Genomic DNA, 15,929 nt, shown 5'->3' on the forward strand with positions numbered 1-15,929 from the left:
CTTGAAAATACACTTTTTCGATAACCGTAAAATTCGGGTTATTATAATTATGATTGCAATGTGACAATCCCGGGAGATGAGAACCCAATTAGCGCTTCAGAAGAAGGTCAAGATGTGGGTTTCTACACACGCAGTGGAAGGCGCTATAATCCATCCAATGTAGGAGCGAAGCCTGTAAAAGGAAAAGCCTTGGTGGTTGAACAAAAGAAATAAAAGACGGCCAGACTTGAATCACCCGTTAATGAGCAGGTAACTGAGAAAAAGACTAAAAAATTCTTGAAATTCTTAAAGCATAGTGAGTATAGTGTGGTAGAACAACTATATAAACAACCAGCTCGAATATCAGTGCTAGCTTTACTCCTAAGTTTGAGACAAATTGTAGCGCGTTGATGAAAGTGCTAAACGAAACTTATGTCGCTAACGATATCTCTGTAAACAAGCTGAACCGCCTAGTCAACAATATAAGCACAAACAACTTTGTCTTTTTTAATGATGACAAAATACCGCCAGGGGGCATGGGATCTACAAAGGCTCTGCACATTACCACCTGCTGCAAAGGATATACATTACCAGGTGTGTTAATTATTAATGGATCTGCACTAAATGTCTTGCCTTTATCCACACTGAATAGGTTGCCTGTGGATAGCTCTCATATGAAGACGTGTCAGAACATAGTGAGAGCATTCGATGGTACCAAAAGGCGAGTGATGGGAAGGATTGAAATACCCCTTTTGATTGGTCCAAACACTTATGAAGTAGATTTCCTGGTGATGAACATTAAGCCTTCTTATAATTGCTTCCTGGGGAGGCCTTGGATTCATTCAGCTGGGGCAGTGCAAGCTAAAGTTGGTATCTGAGGGTCGACTGGTAACAATAAACGCGAAATAAGACATTATTACATCCGTAACCAGTGACGCGTCATATATAGGGGCAGATGATGAAGCGATAGAATGTTTCTTTCGATCGCTAGAATTTGTGAATTCAACTTTCATTGTCGAGGGAAATAGGATCCTGATGTTAAAAATCTCTAAAACTACAAGGATAGGACTACAATTAACAGTTAAGAAATGAGCCTTGCGTGTGAGAGGACTTGGGAAATGCCTACAAAGAAGGGTCGATGCACTCATGCTAATGGACAAATGAGACCACTTTGGCTTAGGATACATGCCAGATGCGAGGCAAAAGAAGAGAGAGCTTGAGAAGAAACAAGAAAGGAGAAGAGTGCGATTGAGTGGGGAAAATGTCAAGTGGGAACTGATGACCTTTCCTCATATATCCAGGACCTTTGTGTCAAGAAGAACTATTCACCCTGAACGAAAGATGTCAAGAAAGAAAACTGCTGAAGAAATGTTAGGAAATCTGAACATCAACGTCATATCCGAAGAAAGAATTGGGGGAGAAAATTTATTAGGTATCTACCCCTATGTACCTAGAAGTGTTCTGAACAACTGGAATGCGGAAGAGATTCTTGCAGTTTTTAGAGCTAATTCAGAGTAATTTTCAGAACACATGCTTATTGCTCTAAGCCTAAGAGCAATAAGAATCCTTTTGTAAAATAGGCTTATGTCCAACATTTTTATTTCAATAAAATGCATCTTCGCTTATCATTTTGAGCAAATATTCTCTTATTCTTTCCATGTCATTCATAATCATACCATACAGATAATTATTCATAGATTCTTTTGTTCTTTGGACTTTTCTCCATCCCTATAACAGGTCTCCAGATATTAATGATATGAGCAACGCTGCTACTAACTCAAAATCTCCTTTTGAGCAAGATATGTGTATGAAGGATTCTCAGGATTTTAAAGATGATCGAGACTGTAATCTGTCTTCTGATTTGTTGAGGATGGTAGAACAAGATGAGAAACAAATCCTACCTTACAAAGAGTCAGTGGAAACTGTGAGCTTAGGAGAGGAAAAAGAGGTGAAGATTGGAGCTTGCATTGCCGGAAAGACAAAGCGATACCTCATTAGGTTACTCCAGAAATTCAATGATATCTTTGCATGGTCTTATCAGGACATGCCCAGGTTAAGTACTGATATCGTGGTACACCGACTCCCCATAAAGGAAGAGTGCAAGCTAGTTGAACAGAAGCTCCGAAGGATGAGGCCCGACATTTTGTTGAAAGTAAAAAGGAGATTAATAAGCAATTCAATGCTGGTTTCTTACAAGTGGTTAAATACTCAAAATGGGTAGTCAATATTGTCCCTTCCCCTAAAAAAGATGGAAAGTACAAATATGTGTAGATTATAGGGATTTGAATAAAGCCAACCCGAAAGACAATTTCCTATTACTTCATATTGACACTTTAGTGGACAACACAACAGGTTACTCGCTATTTTCCTTCATGGATGGTTTCTCGGGATACAACCAGATAAAGATGCATCCTGAAGACATGGAAAAGACCCATTCGTAACCATGTGGGGAACATTTTGCTATAAAGTGATGCCATTTGGACTGAAAAATGGGAGAGCAATGTACCAAAGAGCCATGGTAACCTTGTTTCAGTACATGATGCACAAGGAAACTGAAGTTTATGTTGATGATATGATCACTAAGTCTTGAACAGAGAAGGAGCATGTGCAAGTCTTAAAGAAACTGTCCTTAAGGTTGAGAAAATTCCACTAAAGCTCAATCCAGCGGAATGTACCTTCGGGTCTAGGTCAGAAAAATTGCTAGGATTTGTAGCCAGTGAAAAGTGGATTGAGGTCGACCCAGATAAAGTAAAGGCTATATAAGAGTTGCCTCCACCGCGCATTCAAAAAAAAGTTCAAGGTTTCCTAGGAAAGCTAAATCACATCGCCCGGTTTATTTCACAATTAATTGAGAAATGCGACACTATATTCCATCTCTTTAAGAAACACAATCCAGGCATTTGGGATGAGGAGCACCAGAAGACTTTCGACAGGGTCAAACATTACCAGTCCAATGCTCCAGTACTGATGCTTCCCAACACTACAACAAAATTGACTTTTAGCGGCATTTTTTTAGGTCTATAGTGGCGCTTTCACAAGCGCCGCAAAAAATGTCGCTTAAGACGCTGCCGCTAACATTTTGTGGCGTTTATGAAAGAAATACCTCAAAGACCATGACCTTTAGCGGTGCTTTCTCCACAAATGCCGCTAAAAACCATGACCTTTAACGACGCTTTTTCCACAAGCACTGTTAAAAATAATGACTTTTAGCGGCGTTTTTCCCATAAACGCCGCTATAAAACAAGACCTTAAAAATTATTTTAATTAAATAATATTTATTATTTATTTCTATGATAAATATTATATTATGTCTAATTTTTAAAATTTAAACTTTAAACTATAGACTTTTTAAGGATAAATAAAAATATTAATTAAATTAAATTTTCTATTAAAATTTTAACTTTAAAACTAAATATAAAAATTAATGAATTTAAATTTAATACATAAACATTGATTCAATATGTAATTTAATATGTAATTTAATACATTTAAATTTAAAACTGGTGACAGCAAATGCAGCAGCTACTAGAAACCCTACAACAAGAACTGCTACGGCAGTAATTACAGCAGTCACCATTCCAAGCTCTACCATCACTCTGCTGGATATGGAAGATGCCACTGGATGAGGATACTCTGGTATTTTACTCACCCAAGACTGCATCACAAGTTTAAACAGTAAAGGAGATTAATAAGGAACCAAAACATACAGATTACCCAACACCAAAGTACCAAACATGCTTCAATGCCTATGACATGCGCAATGGTTTCTATTCTTCACACTTTTTTTTTCTCAGAACATCAAGGAAAGGAATGGTCTTAATATTTAATCAAAGATATTACTAACAAAACTCCACATACTAATATTATATAAGATTCAAGTAATCAAGGCAATTCTTACAACAGGAACTATGATCTTGCTAAGTTGACATAAACCTCATCATTTCCAGTTAATTCAATTATTAAGTGGATACTTTGGACTATAGTTTTCACCAAAACCAGGGCATATACATCAAAACACATGTAAAAAGTGAACTAATCCATGGCTATCGAAATAAAGCAACTTTACAACCACCTCATAGTTATTCTATAAAATACACATAAGTAGCGATTTCATGTATAGCTAGAGAATCAAAGAACGGTTAAATGGTTTATCACCGTCATGGGTGTCTCAATTTCATATCGTTGTCCAGTGTACTCTCTTAAAATAACACTCTCATTCAATCTCATTGCCCTACAAAGATAAAACAAACCACATAGATATATTACAGATAACTGCAAAGCAATACAACTAGAAAAAATTTCAAGCCATATTAATATTCACATAGATATATATTATAAGAGAAACCATGACATACCTTTTTCTGAAGCTCAGAAATTGATTCTAACTATAAGTTGATTCTGCGAGTTAAACATTATCAACAACCAAGTTTTGTTGCTGTAGAATTATAAGCAAAATTATATGCATGCATGCATAACTTCTCGTACAAAAGTAAGATTTGATATTCGAATTTTGAGTTTATTAAAAAAATTTAACTAGAGGGGCAAATTTAAATACAAGCAGGGACTTGACTCTTCAAAAATGAAACCAAATTTGGTGTCTTTAAATTTTTAAATTATCAGACCGTAAGAGACTCTTGGCTATATCCTCCATGGGGTTTTTGCAAAACTAGAGTACTTAACAGTATCCTACATCTATCAGTGCGTCCAAATTTTTAAATTTGAATGATTTCGAGTTAGTCTCTAAGTTTTTGGAATTAAAAAAAGAAAAAAGTATAATTTGTTAGTATAAACATGTACAAGTTTGCTTTCAGAAAACATTTGAAAAAAAAAAGGGATGCAATTACCATGGACGAATATCACTTCCATTTGCTCGCAATATGTTCTCTCGCATAGACAAACCAGTGTAAAGGAACAATAACCATGCCTGACAAATACATATCATACACTCAGCATTAATTCAAGAAATGCACTACAAGCAAGAAGAGAAGCCTTAAGTTCTCAACCTCAATAAACCAGTAACTTATGCTTTACCTGCTAGTTCTGTCATCAATACAAATCTGTACAGTTAAGGGCAAATAAAACCTACAGAACATCATAAGAAACTGTTAAACATAACAAATGCCAAGAGACAAAAGAAATAGCACAATCCAAGCAGAAACCATTGCAGGAAAGGAAATTCCGTGCTCTTTTACTGTAATAGTTTGAAACTGAAATTTCATCTGCTCCGTTGAATAAACCATTAATTTCATCTATGATAGTCACATTCAATGCAACAACACTATTAACTTGTAGTTGTTTTGGAAGCGACTGCAACAATGAGTCAAGCTTTATTATTCCTTCTTTGATCTTCTTGATAATCGCATCTTCAACTTCAGACATGATTTTCCCTCGAAAAGCATCAATGATCTTGGATAATAAGTTGAATAAATACAATAAGTATCATAACAGGAAAGATAAGTATCTCCAGCAGAACCTAAAGAACAAGATGGTAAACCTAAAAGATTCATGTATGTGATTTTTAACTGATGCATAATTTAGTTTTGTAGAATACTATTAACAAGTTATAAAAAAACCCTATGGTTTAATGACAGAATAATGACTGATTCTATGTATTTGGAGGGTCCTTGAAGGATCATTTCCCCAATCTTACGTCTGAACATTTGTGGGACGTGGATGCTTCAATAAAAATGAAGAGTTGGATTGGCATAGTTGTCCGAATAGGCAACGATAGCATACCCTTGATAAAGCCAAGAAGCTCCACCATCTACACTTATGGAGATATCTTTCACATGACATTCATAGTCTGATAAAAATAGCTTGAGAGTTCCTTCTTCGTTTATAACAGTCGCTTTAAGCCACACCACCATGCCTAGAACCTATGAACCAGCAAATATAAACATCACGTCTACAAACCATCCTAACAATCAAAATTTTAAATAGACGTTAGTTTGTTACTGGTTCTTTTAATATACTTATTATTTGATAAATATCAAACTATGACAAGGTAAAGGTTAGCATAATGGATAAGCACAAAGTTCTTTGATGCAAGATGATATGAACCAAAACCAGTACCATATAAAGAGGGGCTTAATAATGGGCATATGACATCTCAAATAACAATGAAAAAACTATGTAAATTTCCCAACTATAAAACTTCAAAATACTATAACATGGACAGGTTAAAACATACAAATTATAAATTATTCAAGCGGAACCTTCTTTCCGAGCTTAACTAAACTGAAACAACTATGGGAATATGTTAAATTTTTCAAAAGTTTTTTCACCTTTGAAAGATTATATCCCTGTACTCGTGAATATTTAAACAAAAATGAAAAGTGAAAGCCAAGATAGAACCAAATCAACAGTATCAATTACTTTGTTCTTTCAAAGTTCCCAACTGTTATCCCATACCTCAACAGTGGCAGTTCCTTGATCAGAAATAGTGACTATCCATGCTTTGTAAGAATACTTCCACTTCATATTCAACTTAAGAAAAAGAAGAAGGAGAAAACAGAATCTAATAATTAAATACAGATCTAATAGAGTATAGACTCTACATAAAAAAATAAGAAAAACAAATCTTAAATCCAAAATCTCGTTTGTTTACAGAGAGGAAAAAAAAGTAATTTCTCGATAATCAAACAGAGAAAGAAAAGAAACAACTATCTGAAAATTAAAGAAACAACTTCCTGAAAATTATATCAACCAAAGTAAATTAAAGAGAAGGAAAATATTTTTTTTTATTTTAAAAAAGAGGATTAGAAAAATGGCGAAAAAACACTTGCTGTTTAATAGCTTTTTGAATGACTATTTTCTTCATGCCAGCAAATTTAGGGGCCTTTTTTGATTTTCCCATGGGTGCAGATTGAAACTTATTACAACAAAAACCCACAAAATAAAAACAGGGGAAGATAAAAGCCCAGATGGAAATCTGAAAATTTAGAACAAAGTGAAGTGGAATAATGCAATGGGTCAATGAAAAAGAAAGAGCATGACAGTTTCAGATCAGTGGAGCACAGGAATGCAAGAAGAATTCGAGATTTTTAAAAGAGAACTATTTACTTGGGAAAATTGGAAAGTAGCAGAAGCGGCGAAGAGAAACACTAAAGGGTTTTAAGGATATCGATTTTAGGGGGAAAAATTAAGGGTTTCAGGGGGAAATTTGGGGATAAAACGGTGACATTTTTTTATTGAATATTTTTTGTGGTGTTTTTAAAAAAAAAATGCCGCTTTGCATATCTTTGCCGGCGTTTTTCATAAAAATGCCACTAATTTTTATTTTATATTTTTTTATTTTTTTATTTTATTTTTATTTGTTATCAATGTTTTATTTATTTATCATTGTTTTTTTAATCTAATATTTAAATATATCAAATGGTTTAGATTAAATATTTTGAAAATAAAAGTATTAATTGGTTGTATAAAATTTCATCATTTAACAAATATCAAGCAAACTTTAAATCCTAAACTATTTAATATATATAAAATTTATCTATTATCTCTTAAATAATTTAAACTATAATCAAAATTTTAAGATATTAACATTAATATTATCTCTTTTACAATTATATAAGAAATTATTTAATATATAAATTAAAAAACACTAATTAATCTAAACCCTTAATCCATAAACTCTAAACCCTAAAATCCTAAAACATAAACCATTAACCCTGAACCTCTAACCCTTAACCCCTAACCACTAAACTTTAAACCCCAACCCTTAAACCATAATCCATAAACCTTAAAATAGTAACTCATAAACCTTAAACCCTTAACCATATACCCTAAATCATAAACCCTAAACTATAATGATAATTGATTCAATATTTTTAAATTAATATTATCTCTTTTACAATTATATAAGAAAATATTTATCATATAAATTAAATTAAAAACACTAATTAATCTAAACCCTAAACTTATAATCCACAAACATCCTAAAACATAAGTCCTAAACCCTTAACCCCTAACACCTAAACCTTAAACCCCAACCATTAAACCACCCTTAAACCATAATTCCTAAACCTATAATCCATAAACTTTAAAATAGTAACTCATAAACATTAAACCCTTAACCAAATACTGAAAACCCTAAATTATAATAATAATTAATTTAATATTTTAAAATTAATACTATCTCTTTTACAATTATATAAGAACATATTTAACATATAAATTAAAAAACAATTAGTCATATACCAAAAATCTTTAAATTTATTTTAAATAATAGTATTTTAATTTTTTTTTCATTTTTTGTGCCGTTTTTAAAAAGCGCCGCTAAAGCGACTAAAAACTCAATACAAAACGACGACGTTTTGCAAAATTCTAAACGCCGCTAAATATCAAGCATTAGCGGCGTTTTTTAAAAAGCGCTGCTAATACTCGATCTTTAGCGGCATTTTTAAAAAGCACCATAAAGCCACTAAAGGCTCAATATAAAATGACAGCGTTGTGTTAATTTTTTTTGTTGTGTTTTTTGAAAAATGCTGCTAAAGATCAAGCATTAGCGGCGTTTTCTAAAAAGCGCAACTAATGCTTGTTGTTTAGTGGCGTTTTTCATTCAAACGCAGCTAAAAACCTGTTTTGCTGTAGTGCAGCCTAAATAGGCCGCTGATACTGTACTTGATGGTATTCAGGAATTCCATGAGATACATGCTTGGTAACATGACGAGTCAGGAAGAAAAGAATGAGCGATATACTATCTCAGTAAGAAATTCACTGAATGTGGGACAAGATATTCGCCAATTAAGAAGTTGTGTTGTGCCTTAATCTGGACAACCGGAAGACTGAGACAGTACATGTTGTACCACACAACTTGGCTCATTTCAAAACTGGATCCTCTAAAGTACATGATGAAATCGACTGCTTTAAATGGAAGAATGGCCAGTGGTAAATTTTTCTTTCTAAATTTGATATAGTCTACATGAATTAAAAGGCTATAAAAGGGAGCACAATAGCAGACTTTCTGGCCAGTAGAGCTCTAGAAGATTACAAGCCTTTGAACTTTGATTTTCCGAATAAAAATCTAATGTACGTTGTAACCACTGAAGAAGACTTTCAAGAAAGTCATCATTGGAAGCTAAACTTCGACGGAGCCTCAAACGCTGTGGGTAATGGAATTGGGGCAGTCCTGGCATCGCCAAATATAGATTATTATCCATTCACTAGTAAATTGGATTTTGACTACACGAATAATATGGCAGAATACGAAGCATGCATCATAAGCATTTGTGCAACCATAGAACGTAAGATCAAAGTGCTAAAGGTATATAGAGATTCTGCACTAATAAACTATCAACTCAAAGGAGAATGAGAGACGAGAGACCCCAAGTTGATTAATTATTGAAGGCTAGTTTTGGAGCTGATTGAAGAGTTTGATGACATCATCTTCTGCTATCTTTCACAAAACGAAAATCAGATGGCTGACGCCTTGGCTACTTTGGCTTCCATGATCAAAGTGAATAAACAAGAGGATGTAAAACCTTTCCAGTTGAGTATTTATGATGCTCCGACTTATTGTTACAACATCAAAGAAAAAGAAGAAAAGAATGATCATCCTTGGTACCATGATATACCGCAATATGTGAAGAATTGTGAATACCCTGACCAAACAACTGAGAATGATAAAAGAACGCTGAGAAGATTAGCTGGTGATGATAAAAGGACGCTGAGAAGATTAGCTGGTGACTATGTCCTAGATAGAGAGATCCTATACAAAAGAAGAAAGGATCATGTATTACTAAGATATGTAGACACTGTTGAGGCTAAGAAAATTTTGGAAGAAGTACGTGAAGGTGTCTGCGAAACACATGCGAATGGTTTTACAATGGCCAGGTAAATTATTAGATTCGGGTATTATTGGTCCACCATGGAAGGCAATTGCATCAGTTATGCCAAGAAATGCCATAAGTGTCAAATTTATGGAGTAAAATTTATGTACCTCCCTCACCTCTTCATGTTGTGACTTCTCTGTGACCTTTCTCTATATGGGGCATGGATATCATTGGGCCAATCTCACCCAAAGCATCTAACGGGCATCAGTTCATCTTCATTGTCATCGATTACTTTATAAAGTGGGTAGAAGCCGCTTCATATGCCAATGTCACGAAGTCGGCAGTTAGTAAGTTCTTAAAGAAAGAGATCATATGTCGATATGAAATGCCAGAAAGGATCATATTTGACAATGCACTAAATTTAAACAATAACAAGATATCAGAAGCCTGCAATCAGTTCAAGATAAAACACCACAACTCATTACCATATCGCAAAAAAATGAATAGTGCAGTAGAGGCAGCCAATAAGAACATTAAGAAAATTGTGGGGAAAATGACTGAGACTTACAAAGATTGGAATGAGAAGTTACCATTTGCCCTCTATGCTTATCGAACATCTGTTAGGACCTCAACCGGGGCAACGCCTTTCTCTTGGTTTATGGAATGGAGGCAATTTTACCCATTGAAGTCGAGATTCCTTCTCTCTGAGTTTTGGCAGAATTGAAATTGGATGAAGTAGAATAAATCTAATCTCGATATGATTAGCTAAACTTGATTGAAGAGAAAAAGGTTAAAAGTCATTCGCCATGGTCAGATGTATCAAAAGTGAATAATGTGAGCTTACAACAAAAAAGTTCATCCCAGAGAATTTTATGAGGTGGACCTAGTATTGAAAAAGATCCTGCCCATACAAAAGGATTTCAGGAGGAAGTTGGCTCCAAACTAGGAAGGACCTTATGTGGTAAAGAAAGCCTTTTTTGGAGAAGCGCTGATTTTGACTGAGATGGATGGTAAAAATCTGCCTAATCCTGTAAATTTGGATTTAGTCAAGAAATACTTCACCTAAAAAAAAAGGAAGAGTAGAGGCCAATGTGAAAACTCGCAAAGGGCACTTTGAGACCAAAGGGGTTCTGAGTTGAAAACTCAAGAAAGGGCAATTCAAATTTTGATCAAAGATGGGGCATGTGGTAATCTTGTCCTCTCTGAATTAACAAGAAGGAGGAATGCTACATCTTGGAGCATGAACATAGTATTCTAGGTCTTCTAAACGCATATCAAGTTCAAAAGGTCATTGAGGAGTTTGTGCGGAGAAACTAATGCTACAATATCCGGGACACCTATTTTCATCTTATTCACTTTGTATTTAAGCAAGATTGCTATTTTGATTAATCTACTCATTTTGAGCTTTGCTCCCAATAGATTTCAACATTAACCACCATAATCTTTTTCAAACATTTTTTATTGAAATAACGATTAATAGACTAATAATATTCAAGTAAAAGGAGTTTTGCATATTGCTCTGAAGGGCCTTCTAAATAATACAAGGACCTGAAACAGGACCACTGGTAACTAACCAAACTTAAGAGTTGAAAATATTTGAGAGAGAATAGTCTAAATTGTGACTATTTCTTCAGATTTTTTGTCAATGTGAACAAGAAGGCATGGTAACACATCAATGATAAAACATTGATGAACAACGAACAATGACAACCTAAGCATTAAAAAGGGATCATTCTCGAAAAATGACATTCTACATTCGTACAAGCATCATTCATACACATCTAGCTGGAGCATTTGATTCATTCTGATCATGACATCCTAATCACTTGGCATAAATAGGCCAATCAAATGGATTCTACAAGTCGTGTTCCTTAGAAAATGATGCAACAGATCAGAGAAATCATAAATCCTATACCCCTAAAGTTGAAGTGGGACGGATTGAAGTTATAATGGCGAATGTTATCTTTCTGAAGTTGCAGTGGAGCAGATTGAAGCCATTATCTTATCTCCCTAAAGTCACAGTAGAGCAGATTGAAAATAGCAAATCTTATCTCTCTGAAGTTGCAGTAGAGTAGATTAAAGCTATAAACCTTATCTCCCTAAAGTTGCAGTAGAGCAGGTTGAAGTCACAAATCTTATCTCCCTAAAGTTGCAGTGGAGCAGACCGAAGATAGCAAATCTTATCTCTCTGAAGTTGTAGTAGAGCAGATTAAAGCTATAAACCTTATCTACTTAAAGTTGCAGTGGGGCAGGTTGAAGTTACAAGTCTTATCTCCCTGAAGTTGCAGTGGGGCAGACTAAAGATAGTAAATCTTATTTCTCTGAAATGGCAGTGAAATATATTAAAGCTACAAATTAGAAATCTTATCTCTCTAAAGTTGTAGTGGAGTAGATTGAAGTTAGAGATTTTATCTCCTTGAAGTTGCAGTGGAGAAGATCGAAGATAGCAAATCTTATCTCCCTGAAGTTGCAGTGGAGAAGATCGAATATAGCAAATCTTATCTCCCTGAAGCTGCAGTGGAGCAGATTGAAGTTATAGATCTTACCTCCCTGAAGTTGCAGTAGAACAAATTGAAGTTACAGATCTTATCTCATTGAAGTTGCAGTGGAGTAGATCGAAGATAGGAAATCTTATCTCCATGAAGTTGCAGTGGAACAGATTGAAACTACAAGTCTAATCTCCCTGAAGTTGCAATAGAGCAGACTGAAGATAGCGAATCTTATTTCCTTTAAGTTGCAGTAGAACAGATTAAAGCTACAAATTACAAGTCTCATCTCCTTAAAGTTGTAGTGGAGCAGACTGAAGATAACAAATCTTATTTCCCTGAAGTTGCGGTGGAACAGATTAAAGCTACAAATTACAAGTCTCATCTCCCTGAAGTTACTGTGGAGCAAACTAAAGATAACGAATCTTATTTCCCTGAAGTTGCAGTAGAACAGATTAATGATACAAATTTCAAATCGGATCTCCCTGAAGTTACAGTGGAGAAGATTGAAGCCATTACTCTTATCTCCCTGAAGTTGCAGTGGAGCAGATTAAAGCCACAAATCTTATCTCCTTGAAGTTGCAGTGGAGAAGATTGAATATGCGAATCTTATTTCCCTGAAATTGCAGTGGAATAGATTAAAGATACGAGTTAAAAATCTTATCTCCCTGAAGTTGCAGTGGAGCAGATTATAGATGCAAGTCTAATCTCCTTGAAGTTACAGTGGAGTAGATCGAAGTACTAATTCCTATCCCACTGAAGATGCAGTGGATTGGAATGAGGCTACTTAAAGAAGAAAAGCACTAAAAGAAGTTGAGACTTGGCAAGACCAGACAAAATTGGCCCTTTAAAATCTTTTCTCCATTCCCGTTACACGACAACAAGCAAAGAGGGGCAACTGTAGTGGGCTATTTTTGTCCGGCTCGCCAGAAAACCAAAACAAAAAATAAAGAAAAAATGGGTGCAAATATTAATTGTCCTTTATAAAAAAAATCTAACCCAATTACATCAATCCAGCAAGCCTAATTACAATAGTCTAAATGGCCCAACAATAAAAAAAAAACCCTAGTGGCCTACATGACCCAAAAACGAAACTAGTTTCAGCAAAAGAAGAAACCCTAGTCACAAGCCTCTGCTGCCACCTAGTCCACCAACTGCTCTGCCACTGCCGCCTGCAAGGAAAAAGAAAGAAAAGATGTAAACCAAACGAGCAGTTGAAACAGTAAAAGAAAATAAAAATTTAAATCGGCTATAAAAGCCTAAAAATTGACTGTAAAAAGTGGTTCCTTTAAAAAACACACACACACACACATAAAATCAAATACAAAAAAGAAGGTTAAATACAAAAGAAATAGACTCAAAAAAGGTGATTTTTTTTTATTTTCTCTTCGTTTCTATTTTCATTTTCACTTATAAAAAAATAAACAAAAAAATACAAAAAAGGGGGTCGAAGTTGCCTGACACTTCACGTTTTGCAGCCGTTGGTGGCAGATGTTCGTCGTTTTTATGAAAAACGACGCCTAATGGGTTCGAAGATTCGAAAGGCAAAAAAAAAAACACTTTTACTTTTTTGGCCACTGTGGACGGCGGTGCCATCGTTGGTGACCAGCGGTAGCCACGGTGGCCGACAGTGACTCCGATGGCTAGAGAAGGGAAGAGTGAGAGAGAATCTGAGAGAGTTCTCAGATTTTTTTTTTTTTGGAAAAATGAGAGGGAAGTGTTTTTTTTTATTCTGAAATTTTCTATTTATATAAGGGTCTAAACGGCGCCATTTTGCTCAAGGCCCGAAACCCGACCTGACTTTAAGCTAGGATTCGCGTGTTTTTTCGCTAAGGGGGATATTTATGTGTTGGTCTTCCGCTTTTTTATCCATTTTCAATTTAATCCTGTTCTTTTTTTTTCTTTTTAATTTTACCCTGTATTTTTTGCATTGTTTCATTTTAGTCCATATTGGAACTGTGCGTTCTGAAAGTAGGAAATATTTTCCCTTTTGGTCCCCCTTTTTATTCGTGCATTACGATTGAGTCCTTCACCTTATTTTAATTATTGATTCCTCCCTTAAAATTTTGTTTTGGCTTTCAATTTCATTCTTTATTTTAATTTTATTTTTTAAATACTTTTTCATTTTTATATTTTATATTTTATTATTTAAATTTCGCTTTTAAGTTCACTTTAGCCTTGATTTAATCCTTAATCTATTTTATTTCAACCTTTCCACAAACTTTTTATTTTATTTATTATTATTATTTCTTCTTCCTTTTACATAAAAAAGAAGATTATTCATACTTTTTTTAATTCTGCTTTTATTATTGTTATTATTATTTTAATTATAATGTTTTTGTTGTTCTTGTTGTTTTATTATTTCTTTTATTATTTCTAATATATTCATGTTATGTTTATTTATCTTTTAAATTGTGCATTTTCTATTTTTATTTTTATTTTAAGTTACTTTATTTATCTTATTATTGCAATTTGATTATTAATATTATTACCATTATTATAATCAATTTATGTGACATTAATTTTTACCCGGTACATAAAAAGGAAATTTTAAATATTAAGGCAATGTTCCATATTTGGAAGATTGGAGAAATTGTACCTAACTTATAGGGTTTCGATTTTCTCGTTGAACTTGAATAACCGAATATCCTTTCAAAATTAAAATATATAAGATTTCAAATAAAAAATAAAGGCAAACTTATTCTCAATGATTCTGTAACGCCCCAATTTTCGGGAATTCTATGAATGTTGGCATAGGTTTAATTATGTTAGTGGGCCTCTAGAAGGCCCAAGCTTAAGATAGAACCCGGTAATTTTAGTTAATTTTTGTTCCATAAGAAAAAGGGGGTGAGATTATGAAATAGGACCTATGCGAAAATGTTTGAAAATGCTATAGGCTAAATTGAAGTGGCCAAATAAATAGGAGTGCAAAATAGGAGGATTTGAATGACAAACCTCCCATTTTACATAAAGTGGCCGGCCATCATGTTGTTGTAGACAAAATGTGCACTTGATATCCATAATTTATGGTACAAATTGATACAAATTGATAATGGGTTAGGTAAATGTTCCGTGATAATGGGTTAGGTAAATGTTTCATGATAATGGGTTAGGTAAATGTTCCATGATAATGGGTTAGATAAATGTTCCATGATGGGAATTTCATGTCTTTTGTATTAAAGAATTAAATGGATGAAATATGAAATTTTATTAAAAAAAGGGGGTGAAAAGAATAAAGTTTTGTCCATCTTTGTTCATCATAACCTAAAGTTAGAGAAGAGAAAGGAGAGGAGAAAGCTCTTGAATGTTTGGTCACTTGGGAAAGAAAATTGAAGGTAAGTTCATGGTAGTTTGCTTCTATCTTGATGTTCATGAGTTCTTCTTGATTCTACCTTAACTCTTGAAGCATATTTTGGTTTTTGGTTGTGTTGTGAGCATTTGGTCATGAATTAAAATGAAAGAAATGGTTGTTGTTTCATGTTCTTTTGATGAAAAATGGAAGATATGCGAAGTTGAGCCAAACAAATGAGCATGCATGTGCTTAGATGCTAAGGGGAAAAATCGGCTAATATGTTGTGCTTTAAAATGATGAAATGGAAATTATACTTAAGTAAAATCATAGATATGTGATGATTGATTGGTGATATACATGTTTAAAAAAAAAAAACATGCATGCAAGTTATGTGTGAAA

At 34.0% G+C, this 15,929-nt stretch overlaps 1 protein-coding gene across 7 annotated transcripts; it reads right to left on the minus strand.

The window, feature by feature from the left end:
- Window positions 1–3,360: 3,360 nt before the first annotated feature.
- LOC108474288 (putative BPI/LBP family protein At1g04970) lies at window positions 3,361–7,203 on the minus strand. 7 transcript variants are annotated; one of them, XR_008273985.1, is made up of 9 exons: window positions 7,042–7,203; window positions 6,391–6,465; window positions 5,716–5,855; window positions 5,139–5,385; window positions 5,011–5,061; window positions 4,824–4,903; window positions 4,335–4,377; window positions 4,135–4,210; window positions 3,361–3,634 (listed from the first exon to the last, which is right to left on the minus strand). XR_008273985.1 is itself a non-coding variant. In XM_053021017.1 (8 exons), the coding sequence occupies exons 2-6, from the start codon at window positions 6,457–6,459 to the stop codon at window positions 4,361–4,363; spliced, it is 357 nt and encodes a 118-aa protein (XP_052876977.1). In that variant the 5' UTR covers window positions 6,460–6,465; window positions 7,042–7,203; the 3' UTR covers window positions 3,361–3,634; window positions 4,135–4,210; window positions 4,335–4,360. The 7 variants fall into 7 exon arrangements, 2 of the variants coding, with proteins under 2 accessions (XP_052876977.1, XP_017631746.1); XR_008273984.1 differs by having other exon boundaries at window positions 5,011–5,385; XR_008273986.1 differs by having other exon boundaries at window positions 4,335–4,414; window positions 5,011–5,385.
- Between the last annotated feature and the right edge of the window lie 8,726 nt (window positions 7,204–15,929).

Source organism: Gossypium arboreum, chromosome 11, assembly GCF_025698485.1.
Source record: "Gossypium arboreum isolate Shixiya-1 chromosome 11, ASM2569848v2, whole genome shotgun sequence".
Classification (NCBI taxonomy): Eukaryota; Viridiplantae; Streptophyta; class Magnoliopsida; order Malvales; family Malvaceae; genus Gossypium; species Gossypium arboreum.

Excerpts from the sequence above, each read along its gene's own strand:
- LOC108474288 (XM_017776257.2), bottom strand. The coding sequence starts at position 6,459 with ATGAAGTGGAAGTATTCTTACAAAGCATGGATAGTCACTATTTCTGAT. Across the intron at positions 5,856-6,390 it reads AAGGAACTGCCACTGTTGAG|GTTCTAGGCATGGTGGTGTG; the intron begins GTATGGGATAAC and ends GCTGGTTCATAG. Across the intron at positions 4,415-4,823 it reads GGAAGTGATATTCGTCCATG|CAACAAAACTTGGTTGTTGA; the intron begins GTAATTGCATCC and ends ATAATTCTACAG.